This window comes from Ammospiza caudacuta, chromosome 7, assembly GCF_027887145.1.
Source record: "Ammospiza caudacuta isolate bAmmCau1 chromosome 7, bAmmCau1.pri, whole genome shotgun sequence".
Lineage (NCBI taxonomy): Eukaryota > Metazoa > Chordata > Aves > Passeriformes > Passerellidae > Ammospiza > Ammospiza caudacuta.
In genome coordinates this window covers 37,049,738-37,069,265 of record NC_080599.1, presented here as the reverse complement: position 1 = coordinate 37,069,265, position 19,528 = coordinate 37,049,738, and the positions used below count along the sequence as shown (strand labels likewise).

At 38.1% G+C, this 19,528-nt stretch overlaps 1 protein-coding gene across 1 annotated transcript in view; it reads right to left on the bottom strand.

The window, feature by feature from the left end:
* The window catches only part of PIGK (phosphatidylinositol glycan anchor biosynthesis class K), a 70,537-nt gene extending 56,645 nt beyond the window's left edge, over nt 1–13,892 (bottom strand). The window contains 10 exon segments of the mRNA XM_058808084.1: nt 595–705; nt 1,446–1,563; nt 1,907–2,003; nt 2,350–2,461; nt 3,694–3,829; nt 5,848–5,939; nt 7,969–8,022; nt 9,424–9,866; nt 9,869–10,069; nt 13,865–13,892. Coding sequence (XP_058664067.1) covers nt 595–705; nt 1,446–1,563; nt 1,907–2,003; nt 2,350–2,461; nt 3,694–3,829; nt 5,848–5,939; nt 7,969–8,022; nt 9,424–9,866; nt 9,869–10,069; nt 13,865–13,892 — 1,392 coding nt within the window.
* Nucleotides 13,893–19,528: the final 5,636 nt, after the last annotated feature.

The window sequence follows — 19,528 nt, the reverse complement described above, 5'->3', positions numbered from 1 at the left end:
CTGGTTGGATTCTTTTGTTCCTTCTGCTTCATACCTGAAATCTACAGTAATGTTTGCCTCAGCTAGAATTAAGTTCAAACACTGATGGATTTGTACCTATCTTGCTCTGGAATCTAAGCAGATATACAGATAAATTAGTCTCTGCAGGAATTTGTGAGTGCACTGTTAGAATTTTAACTGTTTAATCACATGATGCTGTTTTGCAAAACAACATCAATGCCTGCTTTTCCACATCTGCAAAGTGTCTGCTATCCTGATTTTAGAAGCTTCCTGCTAAAATATTTCACATGCAAATGCTTCATTACATTAATACAAATATCTAATGAATACCTTATTATTTTTTTCAGCAAAAATACAAAATCTGGTTAATTTTGGTTATTTTTTTCTGGAGCCAGCAAAGCACTTTTAAATGAAGACAATCCTTGAAGTGTTACACAACTACATTTAACAATAGCAAAAAAACCCTCCAAAGCTGCTTCCGAGAGAAACAGCAGGAGCATAAAAAGCATTTGAAGAACCCTACAGACAAAATAGATTAGTTTTGGAACTATTAAAGTCATTAGCATATTCATGAATGTTGAGTATTCTACTTACTAGGTCATTCATATTTGTCTGACTGGCTGGATGGATTTCTTCCAAGAACTCTAAGACATAGAAGGTGTATCTGTCCATGAGGTGAACGCCAATCCCCAGGTCAGGCTGATGCTTTAAAAACAACACACAGCAGTTATTGGGCATTTGCAGGAGAGAACTCAGCATTCAGGAGAAGGAATGTAACATTGCTATTACATTCAGAATGTAATAGCATATTGCAAAAGTTAAGCTTGATTCTTTTTGTTCTTAGGCAAATTATGCAAGGAAAATGGCTAGCTGTGAAGAAACCTAGTGCTGATAGGCTGAACAATGCAGTTTATCTATAAACTGTATTCTGGCAATATCTGTGTTTCCCAAAAGGCAGAGAACCCCCTCTGAACGGTCCAGCATGGATCTGTGGACTTTCAAAACAGGGCTGGGAGAGCCAGTGTTTCTTATAGCAGTGCATGGGTTCAGGTAATCCTGACCAGCTGCTGGAATCTCTCCTATGGCTCCTTCTGTAATTCAGCTGGTATATAGTTACAGCAGGTGAAGGTTAGCATTTTGGTTTGTTTTATATCAAGTATAGTAAGTCCTAGATTGAATATTCCTCACACCCAACTCTCAGCAGTCTTCCTGTAAGATTCTGTGCTATCCCTAGACAATGCATGAACTGGCCAGCAAGCATAGAAATCCTTCATTAGCCTGGTTCTTTGGGACAGCACACTTACAAGTTTTGTCAAACCCCCACAAAATACCTTATACATTCAGCAATTTGAATAAGAGAAATCTTTAGTTAAAAGTCAGTAGGAATTGTACTTCTAATTCAGGCATTCTGAAAACTGTCTTAAGGATCAGATAAATCTACTTACTGATAAAGAATCTTCTCCTACTTGGCTGCTAGCCAAGGCCATTATATTGGGTGAATAAAATCGTTCATACATGGATGCTCCTTGGCAAGTATCAATAATAAACAACAATTCATTGTACCTGAAAGAAAGAAAACAGCCTCCTTACCCATTTCTACTTAAACACCATATACATACTTTGCTTTTTAGTTACCAGGGCAGCTGCTCAAAACCTAAGGAACAGGAGCTCACCCTGATCAGTTTCAGGATGTGAATTTGCCCACAGCAATACCTTTGAGCAGCTCTAACTGCTGGAAGCTGAAAGCAAAAACTAAAACTCTGCTCTTTGAATGCAAACTCTCAGAAAATGTTATGGACAACCAACAGTATCACTGCTGCAGGTAGCAAGGCATACCAGAAAGACACACTTAAGAGTATGTTCAGGATATTCAATATTCAATGTCTGCATAACGCTTATTTCTTACCTTCTTTTCTGCCACATTTGTTCAAAGGCATCAGCAAGCTCTACATTTGTGATTTCTTCAGAATCCTGAAATTTTAGGAAACCATTTCCACCATGGCCTGACAGAAAAATCAGAAGTTGGGCAAGGATATAGGTTAAAGGAAGATACACAGCCTTGTTGATAATTTTTCTAAAACAAGGTAAAAACAATTCTCTTTCTACAGAAACAGTCCAACAAAACAAAATATCAGTACAGTAAAAAAAATACACATACACCATTTCAACAGGAAACTATACTGGCTTAGTACTGCTTTACAGGCATTTTTTCTTAATTACAATGACATGCTAAAACCAGAAAAAAAATCTTTTGGTCGATCCTTTTGTGCATTTGTATTACTGATGCTTTCAACAAACCCATCCAACTGAGCAAGCATCAACAGACTGTACACAGAAAGTTGCAACTACCTGTCATATATATTAAAATATTGCTTCTGTCATCAGAAAGAAGACGTTTCGATCGTGGTGTGCTTGGTGGGATTCTTCCCGTTAAAACACGCAAGAAATTTTCCACAGTAACCTATGAATAGAAGCATAAAGTCATTTTCTAAAGATAAAAATATTGATCAGCCATAGGCTGGGTTATAGAAGTTAAATAATGGAATGTATCTATAATGCAGTGTATCTAACCAGACATAGTACGGCACGGTATAAACTGCATAAACATTTTTTGTATAAGGTTTTACTTCAGTTTAAGAATCATGTGGTACTTTTTATTATACTCTATTAACACCAGCTAGTTGCTTAATTATATCAAATAAATCTACCACCATTATTAAATACAATTTTAAAATACATTTACATTGATCTAAAAACCTGTCAGCGTACAGCTTCATTGTGCCAAAGCCGCTCCTGTACTCACAAAATGCTCCAACATTAGTGTGTGTTACCATGGAAAAACAAAAGTTTAAATTCCCTCTGCAACTCAGGAAAGAAAAAACAAGATCAATTCAGTTACATAAGTCTGAGTGATCAGATGAGATCCATCTGAGTGGTGACTGCAACACATCCTATAAAACACCACTTCCCTTTTAAGTACACGTGCACAGCTCAAATGCCAGCAAATCCATACCCAGGAAAAAACATGATAAAAAGAATGTAGCTCTATTCCAGTTCTGTCTCTTCACTTCTTTGTATAAAGCTTCAGAGAAATAAAACATCTACTATATACTTAAATACAATCCAATAAACCTTTAGCAATAATTCTACAGCACTATTGAACCAAGAAACTGGTGTGTAATTTTGTCTCAACTGGTAAAGACACTCCTGGTATGAAGGAATATTACATGAAAAGAAAAGTGACAGAATGCAGGTTTTTATACAGTAATTGCTTTGCAGTAATGATTAAGTTATGGCTTTTGTTTTATTTTAGGAGCATATGCTTAAGATTAGGAATTAGAGTACAGCTACCTAATAAACAATTCACCTGCACACCAAAATTTTCACAGTAATTTTTGTGTTGCCAAGATGAGACACTGAGCAGTCATTTCCAGAGAAATTTCAGTAATGTGATTCTATTCCATTATTTAAAATAGACACAATAAACATGATTCTAGTACAAGGAACTTCAAATACAAACAAATATCAAGGAGGGGAGGGGTATGTATTTTACTCTCATCACTGATAATAAAAGCCCAGCCCAAAACCAGTAATATGAACAGAAAGACTTCCTCAAACTTTACAGATGCTGCATAAATCTTTAAACTAACACTAGAAAATAAAGACTCAGTGTTTTAATTAAAGCACAGTTACCTCATAGCTTCTGTAATCCACTTCCACATCATCTCCATAGACATTCAGCTCCATGTTTTTATGACTAAACACAGTAGCAGGTTTGGGATTTCTGGGATTACATGCCATATCATCTGCCAGCATCAAGACAATGTGACTGTGAAAGATAAGAAAAAAACTATTTCAGACATTCTGCTTTCACATAACAGTCAAACAGAAATTAGAACAACACTCTTCAACAATTACAACAATAGCTTGGATCATTAAAAAGATTCCTAGAATTGCAAGTGAAACTTTGCAGAATTATACCCTATTTCCTTATGAGCATCCTCAGTATCACAAAGATGTCACACACAGAAATGCAGCTGCCTGTCATTTATCCACAGGACTAAGGCCAAAGATGAGCAGGGGAGTATTTGACATCAGCAACTTTAGTACACAGGCTTGCCTGGACCCAGGGGGCCAGAGCTCTTAATAAAATAATTCAGATTTTTAAAGGGCACTAATCATAATAAATGTTTATATTTTTGCATGTGATTTTGAAGTTTGTTGGGAATATTTGGTTAGGGTTTTTTTTGTCTTGTCAGTATTTTGAAAGAAGTCTTGCAGCAAATAAAGAAAAACACATAAAGTAAGTTTGCCTAAGGAAAAAACATGTTCAAATCCACATAAAAATTGCTGTAAAGGCTAAATAAACATCTATCTCTTGCTCTCTTTTTAGGTCTTCTCCAATGTCTTGGAGAGTGTTCTTGTCTCTAGTCCAAAGCACTGCTGGCTTTTTGAGATTAATTCCAGATCTTTGGCTATGGATAAGCAATGGATCTTGCTACTGAACACAGAAATCTCAGTCACACCATAGTTCTTGCAGTATTTCTAAAACTCACACTTATTTTGACTTTAATGGTAAAGACAGACGGATGCAAAGAAGATGAAACTTCTCAGGTAAGGGCAGAATTGATGACAGAATTTCTGAGGCAGTGCCAAGGGCACCTGTCCTTCAAAGGCTGCACAGGAGAGAAGACAGCTGCTCCTGAATTACATCCTCAAGAACAAAAGCATCTTTCTGTGCCTTTCAGCCCACAGCACTTCTGCAGCGCATTCTCTTGGATTTATAACCCCAAAATGCATCTAAAAATTGAGTTTCAAACTCTACTCTTTCAAAAACCAGAAAGTCGCTCCTTTTTTTCTTTTTTTTAAATATAAGAAACACAGGGAACAGGATGTTACTGTCAGTGCATTCATAGTTGAGTGGGAGTTAACTGGGGACTCCAAGTGTGCAGTTTTGGACTTGGACCTTGGACAAAAAAATGCCAAACTAATTCAATCCATCAGAACATGCATTTTGCAGTGATGAAGCAGGCCACACTTCTTCAGGCAGACATGCTGGAGAAACTACCAGTCCTCTAAACTACCATTTAAAACCAGGACCACAAGGAATTCTATAGCAGCCTATGGTACATATAGGTTATGACACAATGGATGCTGGTGCCTTAAATTCACTTCCACAGTTCTGACAGAAATTAATTACATTCTGAAACAGCTGGAAGGAACTGCGCCAACACCACTAGAACTCTGACTAGGAACACAAAGATACTTTAGAACCTTCCTATTCCCTTTGTCAAAGAAGAGATACTCTTCTAACCCTTGTGCATCACTAGGGAAACACAACTTGTACAGACAAGAAACTGGTTTGCCAAATAAAATCATGCAAAATGGATTTTTTCAAGGCAACTGTCAATATACAGGAGTTTCTCCTATAGTTCAGAGCCTTTAAAGATCCAATGTAGTTACAGATGTGGAAGTCTTACATCTTAGTACAGTCACAGTTACCAACATCTCCACACTAAAAGGAAATTAAAGTACAGCAAGACTCACCTCTCACAGTAGCACTGCCTTTGCTTAGTGTATTTAACAGTTTTCACATTACTTTCACCCATTTGCAAAGTGGCTAGATCTAATTAGCCTGTTCCAAAAGGAACATTTTAATCTGCAACTTGCTGCTTTTTCTTTGGAACAATATTGCTGCGCTTTTCATCACATTGATGTGCTTGCATTCTTCCTTTTTACTTTTATCCAGTTAAACTGGGAAGAAAAATGTATTTCCATACTGATTCAGAGAGCACGAGAACTTTAGTAGACCATTTGCAAGAACTGGATCCACCAAGATTTCCTCACCTATCAGGAATGCCCAGCCTCTTGACACTTCTGTACACGGAAAGAGTATTTGCCACATGACGATAATTAAACCAGAATCGAGATGTACACACCTTAAAACAGAAAAAACCCCACATTAAACAGTGCAAAGATTCAAACTGGCCTGACACATTGCATCAGAACAACATGATTACAGGAATATTTAAAAAATAGTGACAACTCAGAAAGAATATAGTAACACCAAGAAGGTAATAAGTTATGCAAATCTTAGTTGTCCCAAAGCAAAAAATTCTGAAAATAAAAGTTAAAAAAAAAAGTTCCCAGCATACTGACTCAAGATAAAATTGTCATAAACCCTTACTAAATATAGAAGGTGGCACTTTGGGGAATAATCCAGCAACAGCAAGTAGATAAAATAAATTTTTTCATTTGCTTTCTCCTTATCAAATGGAAGAGAGATCAAAGGAAGAGTTCTCTCTCAATAGCCATCCCATTCTGGGAGCATTCTTCCACAAAGGCACAAGTGAATTAATTCATGCAGAAGCCACACACAGGTGAAAATGCACTGAGTACATTTGCATTTATGGAGTCAAAGTAAGAGCAAAGTGAGCTCTAACCAATACAAATACAAGTGAATCTGGATACAAATTCTCAGAGTTTAATTTCTACTGTTCTAACAGGCAAGGGGTCAGGGCTCAGACATTCCCTTTACTTACACACTCCCTAAATCAGGTTCTGATTCAGACATTCCAAAAGCTTCTAGAAAAGGTGACTTTAAAACCACAAAAACAGAGATGCAGGAAAAAATCATTTAGATAGTTTCTTAATTTTCCAGCCCTAAATGTAGAGCTGTGAGTCACACCACATAGCATCTCTTTCTCTACTCTTTCCATAATAAGAACTGAGTTGTAGCTCAAGTAATAATAAAATTCAGCCCAAAAGGATCCCCTTGTGTATCTATCACCCTGTCAGTTAGGAATCCCAGAAAACCCCACAGGAATCAGTCCATGAGGACATCTGCCTTTCAGCAAGACTTAATGCTCTGAAAACAAACTGTGTCCAGTTTAGCTGAGACATTTCAAGGCACTATCACCTGCACCCTGCCTCCACTATCACCTGCACCCTCCCTTAGAACACAGTGGAAAGTGTCTAAGCTTTAAATATAGCTATCCATGCTGCAGCACATTAATTCAAGCTATTGATGAAGTGGGATTGCAGTTTGATCCCAGGTTTGAAGTGCCTGACAGCAGTAACCTCTCCCTGGTTTGCTGCTTAAAATTTTAGTAGCAACTATTACAAAACTCAACAATGAACCACTAAGAAAATAAAACCAGCAGAAAATCTGTTCAGCACAGACAGTATAGGTTCTTGGACCTAATTTTCCACCTTCTTTATGTGTTTTTATCAGTACTAATAAAAGCATCTATTTGTTAATAGTATTAAAATAGTATGTTATGTTTTAATAGTTTCAAGTTTGTACATTGTAAAATATAAAAGTTATTTCTTCAATTAGTTACTGTTAACTTTCCTTTTATATTGCTCAGTTTTAGTATCTGGAAAACAAACAGCTGCTACTGAGTAATTACAATAGTGTTCTGAAACAAATTAGTCATTAAGACCTGAATTGTGATTAAGAACCAATTGTGCAGCATGATTCAAAGCTAATAAAAGTTACATGGCAAAAAAAAAGAAAGGGTACAAACAGTCAATCTAAACACTGTATTGCCTCAACTGATCTTATTCCCAGTCTGTTATCACAAGTTAACAGATTGAACAAGAACAAAAATGATACAAATTCTACCTTTCTGCTCAAAGAGACCAGACTTCCCTGGTATCAGAATTACACCTTTTTTTCAACATGCAGTATGCTTATTTAACTATTTTAAAGCTTTTGGAACTTTTGTTTTATGAATCCTGCCATGTAGCTAGACACACTGTGTGCTTGAAATTCAGTGATATTGAAAAGATAATTTCATTATAGTGTAATGAATTTGCAGGCAAAATTTGAAATTTATTTATTTCCAAATGTTTATCTTTCTATTTCTTTCAAATGAGCATGACTCTTGAATGACTGTTGCAATTGCAGCTCCTGATGAAAAACTGTCAACATTATAGGAGGAAAACAACCTGGACCATGCTTACCAAAACTGCCCAGTTATTCGTATGTCCACTTCTAAAAAACTGCTCTGCTTGATCCTGAAAGATGAAAATTTTAGATTTTTCAGCAATAATAAAGAAATGACCATTCATCATTTTGTTAATTCCTCAATAGTGTTCAATGCACATGTTTACCACACATTAATACTGAATAGACCTTAGAAAAGCTAAAAAAGAGGTGTTTTTCTTAACATTTGCACATTTCATGTTAATGCTCCAAATATTTCCCTGAAACTTGCTACAGAACAAAAAGGAACTATTAGTCACTTGCACCTTGGCTAAAAAAGCCCACACACCTCTATGCCAAAGGACACTCCAAGAACAAGATAATGTGATTTATTGACCTACAGTTTCATCCTTAATGAGAAGAGAGCCTAGGATTCCATTCAATTCAATTTTCAAAAGCAGGTAAGAGAATCTGCTGTTTGAACCCACTTTAAATCCAAGGCAGTTACACTTATCTTCCAAAATCAGGATCTATGACAGCAACCTTCTGTATAAATCTGTGTTCTCCACAGTTCCCACTTTCCTTTGCAGATAAGAGGCCCCTTTCTCCTTAACAGGGAGCATAAATCAGGACAAAATAAGAGGATAAGACTTCACAGAGGTAAGGGAATAAGTCTGTCATGGGACAACAACCCAAATCTGCTGACTCTTAAATCACTCTATTAACTCTGAGGAGTTCTGGGATGATGCTCGTGGTCTTACACAAAACACACAGTAACAGAAATACTGTTGTACTTCAAGCAGCAAACAACCTGCAGTTTAATTAGTCATCCAGAGATTGTAAGAATATTTCTATTGTTCAGGGTGCGGGGGTTGTTTGGTCCTAGTTGTAATTAATTTCAAGCATAACAACTTGTTAATAACGCAGAATTCAAAAGCAAACAACACTCCAGATGCAGCGTGGGCACAGCGCATTAAGCTAATTGCTGAAACATGAAGTTACTCCCACCTGACAAACCCACTGGCACCTGCCGTGTGCGAGCGGGCACCGGGCCGGGGAGCCCGGGCCGCTCCTCCGCCCTGGGAGCGCCCGCGCCCGGCCCACCGGCTCCGGCAAGGGGGAACAGACACCCAATACAAGTTACAGTGTGTGGCAGGGAGAAAGTGAATTTCAGAAACCCGCAAGAGGATGAAAAGTCTGAGGGTTTGCAACTTTCAGAAGTTACAGAGCGCCGCGATTCCGCCCACGGGGCAGCGTCGGGAGGCTCCGCCCGCCGGGGGGCAGCGCTGGGGACCGCGGCTCAGAATCGGTGCCCGTGGTACCGACAGGGCTCCTCCTGCGAGCCGCCAGCCTCCGGACAGCTCCGCGGGCAGCCCATGGGCGCTCTCCCTGCCCGCCGAGGGGCGGCGATGGGGACACGGCAGCACCGAGCCCCATCGCCGCCCTCCCGCCCGCTCGCTCTCGGCCCCGCCGCGGCTCCCCCAGCCCCGTACCTGGAGGCCGCCGGGCAGCGCCGCGCCGCAGCAGCCCAGCAGGAGCAGCAGCGCGGCGGCGGCGCGGGCCCGGGAGGCGCCGGGCACGGCAGCCGCCATCTCAGCCCGCCTCCTGCGCGGCCCGGCCGCGGCTGCCGGAAGGGGGGCGGCGGCCTGTGCGCAAGTTCCGCGGGCGGGAGCGCCGCCGGCACGGCCTCGGGAGCGGCGCCGCTGCTGGGAGCGCACCGGGGGCTCTGGTCGCGCACTGAGCTTTGCCGGCTCTCCCAGCCTGCCGGGCTGGCAGGACAGAGGCGGTAATGGCTGCCGGTCTGGCGTTGCCTTGGGCACCCGAGTGCGCCGTGGCTCCGTCGTGAGCTGGGGCTGGAAAACACCGGCCGCGCATCCGCCTTCGGCTCGGTTGGCTCCTACGGGGTAACAGCAGCCCTTCCTCTCAGCCGCCTTCAAGAATTCCGTGAAATCCTGGGCTCTAAGAGGGCAGGGCATGGCGAGCTGTGAGCCGAGGGTGTCACCAGGTCTTGGTGGCCGCAGGGCTGCCTTGGAGAGGGACCAGCTTTGGCAAGGGAGGGAGTGGGACCTAAAGGTAGATTTTTTTTCTTTTCAAGAAGCCTTGCTATAGCTTTGCCTGTAGTGTATTCATCCCTCAGAGCTGATGCATCATCAAATTTTTATTTCAATGTCTTGAACCACTTGGTATGATTCTTTTATTTCTACTATCTCATCTTGTCACTGCTTTGTTCAATTGCCTGATGCCTTCCATCAGTGAAGATGCAGAATCTGCCCTGAACCATGGAAGCTATATCTTGCTCCATGTACTTGTCACCAGTAATGACTTTCTCAGACAGGAGCACATTTCCATGTATTGATGTTGGAATTTCAATAGCATCACATTTGCTGTTTTAAAGCATCACTGGTTTCCTTGACAAAAACAATCACCTGTTATTAGATGGTACTTACTCCCTTCAGAATACCATAGCCACCAGCTCCTGTTGTGCCTGAACCCTTCTGTGTGAGCCTCTTGTGAACCTACTGAGAAGTGCTATGGTTGTCAATGTCTGTTCGTGCCTGCTTGTAAGCTGCACTGTTTATCTTCTTCCAGAAAGCTAAATGAATTTAGGGCCAAACTTAAGCTTTTTTTCTTGCCCCTTCAAATGCTTCCACTTAGGTCTCTTGATCATTCTCAGATGTGGTCATGATGTGTCAGTATTCTAAAGGATAGACAAGGATAATACTAAAGGATCTCTCCAAGCATGTATTCATGCAGTTTGGTAAACTGATGAGTTGATTTCATATGCCTTGACTCAGACAGCACCGCAATACCTTTCTGCTCCCATGTGGAATTGGCCAGGAAACATGTGATGAGGTCTGAGCCTGTGACTGAACTTCTTTCAGTTAAGTTTACTTCCTTGCTCTTTGCACTTATTACAAATATTCATCCTTTGGTAACATCCTTTTCACACAGAAATAATGTCAGCAGCTGTATCCTGATGATGCATCTTTGAACCAGACATGTCTTGATGTTTGTACCATGTGAAAAGTTATGTCAAATACGGCCAAAAGGTGATTTTTGGTTTACCAAGAAACATTCCTGACATGAGAGGTAATGAACGTCTTTTCTGTGAATAAAATTTAAAATCATCCTATTTCCTTACAAACTCCTGAACCTCCTGAAATTTGTATCAGAGGTGACTGTAACTTTTTTCATTCTCTGGAATGCTAGACTTTATAATTTTAATAGCATTCTTTAAGGGTTACTGTGTCTGATTTGCTACTTCAGAAAATAAACTGAAAAGGTGGAAAAAAGCCTCATGTGGCATTGAAATGATACAAACACAGCTTAGAAACCGTAGCAAATTTTCCTTGCATGGAAGATCACTTGTATTTCTCATGGTTACATGTAGCTGGGTTTGCAATCACCAGGAAGGCTCAGCAGGCTCCTGATGCAAAAGCTGCAAACATAGCTGCATACATAGCTGATACATAGCTGCACACTCCCAGTTCTTGTGTCCCCTGGTGTCATCTGCAGTGTGTGAGCAGTGTTTGGATCAGCACAGCCACACTGCAGGGGCTGCTCTTTGACTCTGGGTGTTCAGGTCCTGTTGCTGCCTTTCCATCCCAGGGCAGAGGCAGCACTGAGTTAAGGCAAGCTCAGTTGCACAAGCTCTTTGGAATAATCCAAAAGAATGGCCATTACTCCCTCTGATTAATATTCTGTGTAATATTGTGCATCACCTTCTTAGGTCTGTCTCTGGTTTGCCTTCTGAATTCCCTTTGCCTGTTGGAGTGTCTTTTCTAATGGATCTAATTCTCCTTCTACTTCTGGCTCTTATTTCTTTACAGGCTCAATCTTTCTGGGCTTTAGTATTCATCAGACATGTATGAGTGTGCCAGTGCTTCAGGCATTATTCCTGGAGGTGGTATCACTTCTCTTTTTTTTCCTCCAATAAGACAGTACCAACAGCTTTGTCCTCATTTTTTTCATCTTTATTCCCTTAGGCAGCTCTCAGTACATACTTCCATGCCTGTACAGGATTTATTTTTTTGTCTAGAAGTAAAGCTCAATGCTGTCTGCTCCTGTTTCTTCATTCTGCTTTGTTTCTGTGCTAGTAACAATACTTCTCATGCTCTGAGTGCCTTTAGCTTGACCTTTGCCAAGCTAAAGTGTCTTGTACTTCATGGTGAGTAATTAGAAAGGACACCAAATATGTATTCCAAAATAATTTGTAATTAAAACAATTGTTTAAAAAGCTGCTGTAACTGCAGCTGGTGTTCACATTGCTGCACATCTTGATGCCCTTCCAGATTCTTTCCTCCTCCAGCAGGTTGCTCAGGCCCTAATCCTCTAATCTATACCCTCTAGAAATTGCCCTTTATGAGCCATCTGTCAGCTTGTTCCTGTCCAGCATGGAGCAAAAAAGCCACTGAGGAGGAGCAGAAATCCCAAGTGTAACCCTATAAGCTCCTAAAACAAGAATTTATGATACTAGAGTTCACCTGACACTTTCTAATCATGAAATTGGGTTTTTTCCTGTATCAAAAATACCAATTAAATATCTGTAATTTTGTTTGCATTAACCTTGATTGTCTCACTTATTTGTATCACAGTGCATCTCTTCCTTCTTCTATACTCTTGATCACTGTTCTGTGTCTGCTTTCCTGTTTGTTTTAGACTCGCATGTACTGTCTGATAATTGTCTCCTGTGTAAAAGAAAAAAATCTGTCTTTGGCTGTATTTGTTGTGCTTCCAAAAGAAAAATTAAAATAAGCTCTTGCAATGACATAAGTCAACAAGAGTGATTCTTAAGGAATCATCAATAATAGCTGAACGCTACTATCCCACTTAAAATGCAGATTTATTGCTTTCTTCTTTTGACTGTCAATACCATAGATTTTAAAAATGCCTAAACAAGTCTACTGTAGTTTGGTATCTCAGCTGATAAAATGGCAACAGTAATTAAATTATTGATTGATCTCACTCATTGGCGTTTTTCCCCCTTTCTGTTAATGGAAGGCTGGCTTGACTAAAGAATGTTCGTACTTTGAAAAGATTTACAATAGCAAATTAATACTGATAAAAAGTAGGCAAAATTAATATAGTGAGAGTAATAGATACAGAACTTCCAAAGGAAAATTATTTGAAGGAAGCCTTGTTTATAATTTTACTGAGCTGAAACAGTTGTACTGAAGGGTGTTTGTCAATAGATTCTCTTTGTACTCTGGCTAAACACAGTAGACTGCACATTTCTGTTCAACCATAGTATCAAGTGGCTTAACTCCACATTGGAATCAAATAAGACAGTATTTGTTACTGTTATTTACAAAGTGGGATTATAGAAATAATGTTTTACAGGCCTTCTGAGGTCAGAATAGAACACAGGCAAAAACCTTGAAGCCTGCAATGAAATTCAGTTGACATTTGTTCTTAATGAATTAACCATCTACCTTGTCATCAGTTCTGTTCTGTCATTAATGATGTAAATATTACCAGGCATTGCATTTCCATACTGTTGAATTGTGAAATAAACAAGTATTACATCTTCAGAAGACAAGAAGTTACCAACCATTCCAACTGTTTATTCTGTTGGTAAAAAAAGGTAAAATATGAGAAAAGAAAATGTGGAAAAACAGTGGCAGCTTATTGAGATAGTTAATTAGGTCACATTTAGTCTTTCTGCACCAGTATTTTTTTCAATAGATAAAGCTGAAAATATTTTCTCAAATCATTATTAAAAGAGCAAAATCGGGAAAAAGACAGCAGTAAACCTCCCCAATGTATTATTTATTTAAAACATTATTTAGAATTACCCTCCCCATTGTATTTTTTCATTGGTATTTCAAAAGGGTTCATTCTCAAATAGAAAATTCATGGGCTTCTTAATTAGAAACAAGATAAGAATCTTAATTAAACTGCCCTAAGTACAGCTAAATTTAGAACCAGTTTTACCTTTGGCTTCAAGCAGTGGATAGAACATTGTGGTTTAGAATCATTAAGAAGCCATCACTTTTATCCCACTGCCAGTTCTGACATCTGTATGATAAATCTCTCCTGAGTACTGAACACACCAATACCTGAGTGCCTCAGCAAAGTCCTCCCTATAGGGATTGAGCTGAAGTGGCCTCAGCTCTGCTGGTTAAATTAACTCAAATAAAGGGCGGTGTTGCTGATAGACTCATTTTAGCTCCCAAACCAATACTTAAAGCTATTGTGTGTACTCAAACTGGTCTTCAGCCTGCAATCTAAATATAACCTTTTGTCTTCCAAGTAATTGTCTTATTTGCAAGCAAGGGGTTTTGTATTCCATGGAGAACTACTCATCAGCTATATGAGAAAACCAACAAAACATTTGAAGAAAAAAGGCTGGATGCACATCAGCTTTACCTGGGAAAAGTTAGTATTATGAAAATCTTGTTAGAAATAAGGTTACTCATACTCCAAGTACAATAACATTGATTAACATTAAACAATTGTACAGTCACTAAAACTGAATCCAGTGTATTGCCAGGAAAGGTTATGCAGATCAATGTGTGATGGGTACTGAAATGTCATTAAATCTGACTAGTGGAAGTGTGACTTGAGAAGCAAAATTTAAGACAAATCCAAAATTAGGCCGTTAAGGAATTTAAAGAAATATTCTCAATGAAAGGAATAACTTAATAATTTAAAATGTAAATATATAGTTGTTGTTGTTCTTCTTCTTAATGTTTATTCAGGAGATTTGGGGAAGAGCAGATTGAAACAGCCCAACAAATTTTTAGACAAAACTTTACTTGTAGTTTTAGGAGCAGCTGCTCAAGAGCAGATCAGCAAACCTTAATAATTTCTCACTCTAGTCAAACTGTGTAAAGCAGAGAGATAATTTTCTTCTCTCTTTAGCTTCATTTACCAGGATTGTGTAAAAGCTGCTGTGGATTAGGTGGAAAGTGCTCATGCTGAACTAAGCATAGACTATCCTTCAATAAACTACAAGTTCTAAGACCATGCTCTTGGAAATTAAAAGTATCTGTTTCTGTGAGCTCATTTACCAGAAACACTTCCCAAGTACAAATGCCAGAATTACTTCATAAATTGAAATCATAGTGCTTGGCTGCCAGATTTTGCTATGATTTATAAAAATGAAGTCTTTTTGAAATTTCTTTCTGCACAGGTCAGTAAAAAGCCTTTTCACCATGATAGTGCTGGCACTCAGTGCAAGGTGGAATTTTACTTTAAAAATTAAAAGAGCTATTACTAAGCAGAAAGTCTGGGAAAAAACCAACATATTCAGCAAGAAAGTAAATCAGTGACTTGTTGACCCATCAAATACTTCCTTTCTTAAAAGCCAAATTGTGTGGCCTAAGTTAATGATGATATTGTGCAAACTGAGAAGAATTGCCTACACAAGAATGCACTGTTGTGAAATCTATGAAAGTTTTTCTATATTGCTTTGCAACTCATGAATGAAGAATTCAAGCCCCTCATTTTCACCTGTCTTTTATCTTTGTTCTATGTATTGTATCCTGATGAGATTTTTCTAACTGAAAGAGAACATCAAGAAAAAGACCTAGTGATAATTGGAATTACTAATACATGAATATATGCCTGTCATTTCTATGTATCTGTCCTGTGACCTGAACTAGTTGTTTTTGCTGCTAAATATCTGTATTATGTGAAAATGTAAAAGCTACATTTACTGCAGTTAATGACCTTTTACATTTTAAGGCAGGCATTTGAATTTACATGTTCATTCAAGGTGATTGATTTTTACATGGAGAAAAGGCACCCATCAGTCAATCAACTTCAATTAATCAGCGCTTTAATGGATGCATTTGCAAAAGTATTATCTCAGCAAAAATCACCTTCTTGCACTTGAACTCTCTTAGTTATCAAGGATTTCCTTAAACACAATTTTTCTCATTATAATATTATGTAAATGCTTAAAAACCCCCTTGCATTTTAGCTGCATGTGCATATTAAATATATATCTCAAAAAAAAACCCCAATAATACATCTCTTTATCAGGTACAGAAATGTCAGGATTCCAGATCTAAGTTTTGCAAACAGACCAAATTAAGACTATTCCTCTCAGAATAGTTACATCAAATTATTATATGAGGTCAAAGGTACATAGCTTTCCTTGCTACTTAGCTTTAGAATGAAGATGGTAATCATTTGACATTGTTAAATGTAAAAATAATTACTGCTTTTTAGCTGTAAAGCAACTCACAGAAAGATCTCAAGGCAGTCAGTGTTAATTTCATGTCATCTCAAACCTGGATTCTTCAAACACTACTCAAAAATTTGGAGTGTTGCTAATTTGTATTCTCTTTTGCTTTCATCTGATTCTGTTTGCCTGCATATTTCCACAGGATTAGGAAAACAGTTTAATTTTTTTAATTGCTATATATTACCATGTTGTAAGAAGCATTTTTAATCCAGATACTTTTCCTTTTCCATTTTTGTCACATAGGAGACTGAACATATTTTGCCTTCTTTATATCCTCATCTAGGAACCAGAAAAGTATGAACTATCTTTTCCATTTCCTTCAGTAATTCTGTGTCTAGTTATGATGGTCTAAAATTGCCATATTTGTTTTCAAATCCTTTTGTGAAATAAATTATTCTTCATTCGTTATGCTACTTATTGCCTGTGAATTCTTGAGACAAAATATATTTTCTCTCTCGTAGGGGATCCTCATATGTTCATAAATCAAAAATTTATTGTGGAAAGGAAGTATGTCTGTGTGTGTATTGGTACTATCAAATGATAAAACCAGGATATTTTTTCCAGAAATTGCTCATATTTCAATAAAAGAAGTCAGCTAGGGAAGCTGTACATTCTACCTCTGCAGGTCACGTTTCACTTTTCCCTAGCCCAGAGGCTGATAGAGTAAGGTTCCAGTAGAAAGCCAGTAATCAATAATTTTCAATCAATGTATATAGAAAAATGTCAGCTACACTATAGGGTAATTCAAAAAACTATTTCCAAAACTGATTTAGGGGTGATTTAGCTGTATATTGTAAAGAAAGGAGTAATTTAAGTGTTCTTAAAATACTCAACTCTTGTCCAAATAATACCAACTCAGCTGTAAGCCAATGACCTCTTTGTCAAATACACAAGAGCTAAAATAGGTTGGTTTTTTGTTTTTTTAATTCCTGAACATTTTTTAATAAATTAGAAAAGCACAGCCACTGAGTTTCTCACTTGTACATTTTACAGTAACCTGCCTCTGCAGCTAAGGAGTTCATATAGGAGCAGAACTTTGTCAGTTCTCCTGAAAGCAGTGATCCTTAATTAACTTCTCCTGAACCCTGCCTTGTGTCATGACTCCAACATCCAGCCAAGGTGGATTTGCTTTCCAGAGCACAATTGCCTAATCTCTAACAAGGTATTATAAGGCAGAGCCAAGGGTCCTGTGCAGCCCTGCACTTCAACAACTATTTCATTTTATTGGGTAGCATGACAAGAAAAAGAAAGGTCTTGGTGATTCGACAAGTGCTGAAGATTGTTAGTAATTTCCAATGTTATAAACTACATGGCGTTAGGTTCTATCAAATACTGAGTTATAATCTTTTCTTCCATTTAACCAAAAGTTTTCACCCCATGCCATGTTGAACCTGAGTTCAAGTTCAACCCTCATGTGATAGTTCCATCAACAGTTATCTTTGCTAATAAGCCATCTGGCAGGGTGTCAGCTTCTATGGGAAACAGGTGTTTGATCCAATTCTCATTTGTTATACTGTCAAGAAAGCATTCACTGAAGTTGGTGACTAAATTCAGGCAATGTTCTTGTATGTCAGCAGAAAGGCAGGATGAATTTCAAATTAAAATTAAAACATTTCTATGGCTAAAACATTTGCCAGTTTCTCTCACGTCTCTCAACTTAGCCTATTGTATCTTCAGGTGCAATTTCTTTATCTTGCCTACATTCTATGTTCTGATTTGTATCTAATTATTACATAATGTGCATATTTTAATCTCTAGATACTGCATTCTATTCATTGCAATGCAAGAACAAGAAGTTAAAGGGATGAGTTCAAGAACATTAGATCATTAAAAAATGACTTGGGCAAAATTAAAATCCTCCCCCCCACCCAAAATATGTTCCTTACATTAGAATTCAGAGTTGTGAGCGAATACCTGCCAAAGTTACAGCCTTTCTGTGTCTAGAAAAGAAAGTTTGGACAGTCATTCCTCATTTTATTATGGAATATAAAATATAAAGAGCTTTAGCTTTAGAAAAACTAACAGGGAGAAGAAAACACCAGTGACTTACCAACATTTTGACAGCTACTGCTCTGTGCTGAATATTGGATACACACTGAATATGAAAACAGGAAACTTTTTTTACCAGAATGCTACAGTTATCACCATGGCCACTTTTGAAAACAGAACATTATTCCACTGTGAATCTTAATTATAAAAAATTGCCATGTTGTGAAACAAGACCTTTTTTTCCTTAAGAATTATTTTATTCTTTGGAATACATGTACCAACCATGTACCTGACCAAAATTAATGGTCCTCATTTTTGAGTAGAGAAAAAAAATCTGCACTTATAAATGCCTTTCATACAAGAAAATAGCCCATCCAGGAATCTTTCTTGATCCTAGGTAAGAACAAATTATATCAAATGAAGTTATACTTTTTCTTTCCCTTTGACTTAACATCACAATGTTTTGAGCCACTGTAAAGATATAAGCATCAAAAAATGTTGAAGTTTTCTCAGTGTGAGCAATTCTTGAAATCATTATGTGACTTTTCTAAGGCTTTCATACAGGAAGTTGGTATTACTTGCAATTCATTTAGCAAAAAAAGAAATAGTCAAGATGTTTATCATTTCAAGAGCTGTATTTTGTGAAAGATGATTTTCAAATAGGGAAGATTTTCACTGTATGACTGAATAACAAGTTATAGAAATAATGTCGTATGGCACTGGTCCATTTAACCACAGAAATGAAACCCAAATGCGAAGGAACAGGAACTTGTACTTTCTAACAATCTTGAGCTCCACAGTGTTCCCAAGATGAGGTCTGTAGCTGTGCTTGAATTCTTTTCTATTCCCACAACCACCACCCACAAGTCATTATTCAGTTAAAGCCTGTTTTATTGACTGAATTTTGCTGTGGTTTTTTTGTGTTTTATTTTGGTGGTTTTTTCCTACAGCTACACAAATTCCCTTAGCTCATAAAGAGTAAACTAGATGAACAGAAATTATTAACAGGGGACAATGCATAGATTAGAACCTTGAAATATGTGGTTAAATCCTTAGGACTTTATTGGACAAAAACCATACCACATTTGTAAGTTTTGAAAAATCAGTATCCACGGATTTGGAGTATTTATTAATCAGTTACTGAAAAATGGTAATTTTATTTATGAAATAATCCTCCCAAAGAGCAATTTCTGTAACACTGTGGGGAGAGGAAGAGATCCAGTTTAACTGACATAAAATAAAAGCAAAAACATCAAGAGGCTGTAATGGATCAGACAGAAGGTCTGGGTAAATGCTCAATCTGTGTTCTCCCCAGTACAGCCACTGTCTTAGGGACAAGGAAAACCTCCAGAGCACCTCCCGCACTTCATCTCTCAGAGATGTAAGGACTTTCTGAGGTAAAAACCTTGAATTTA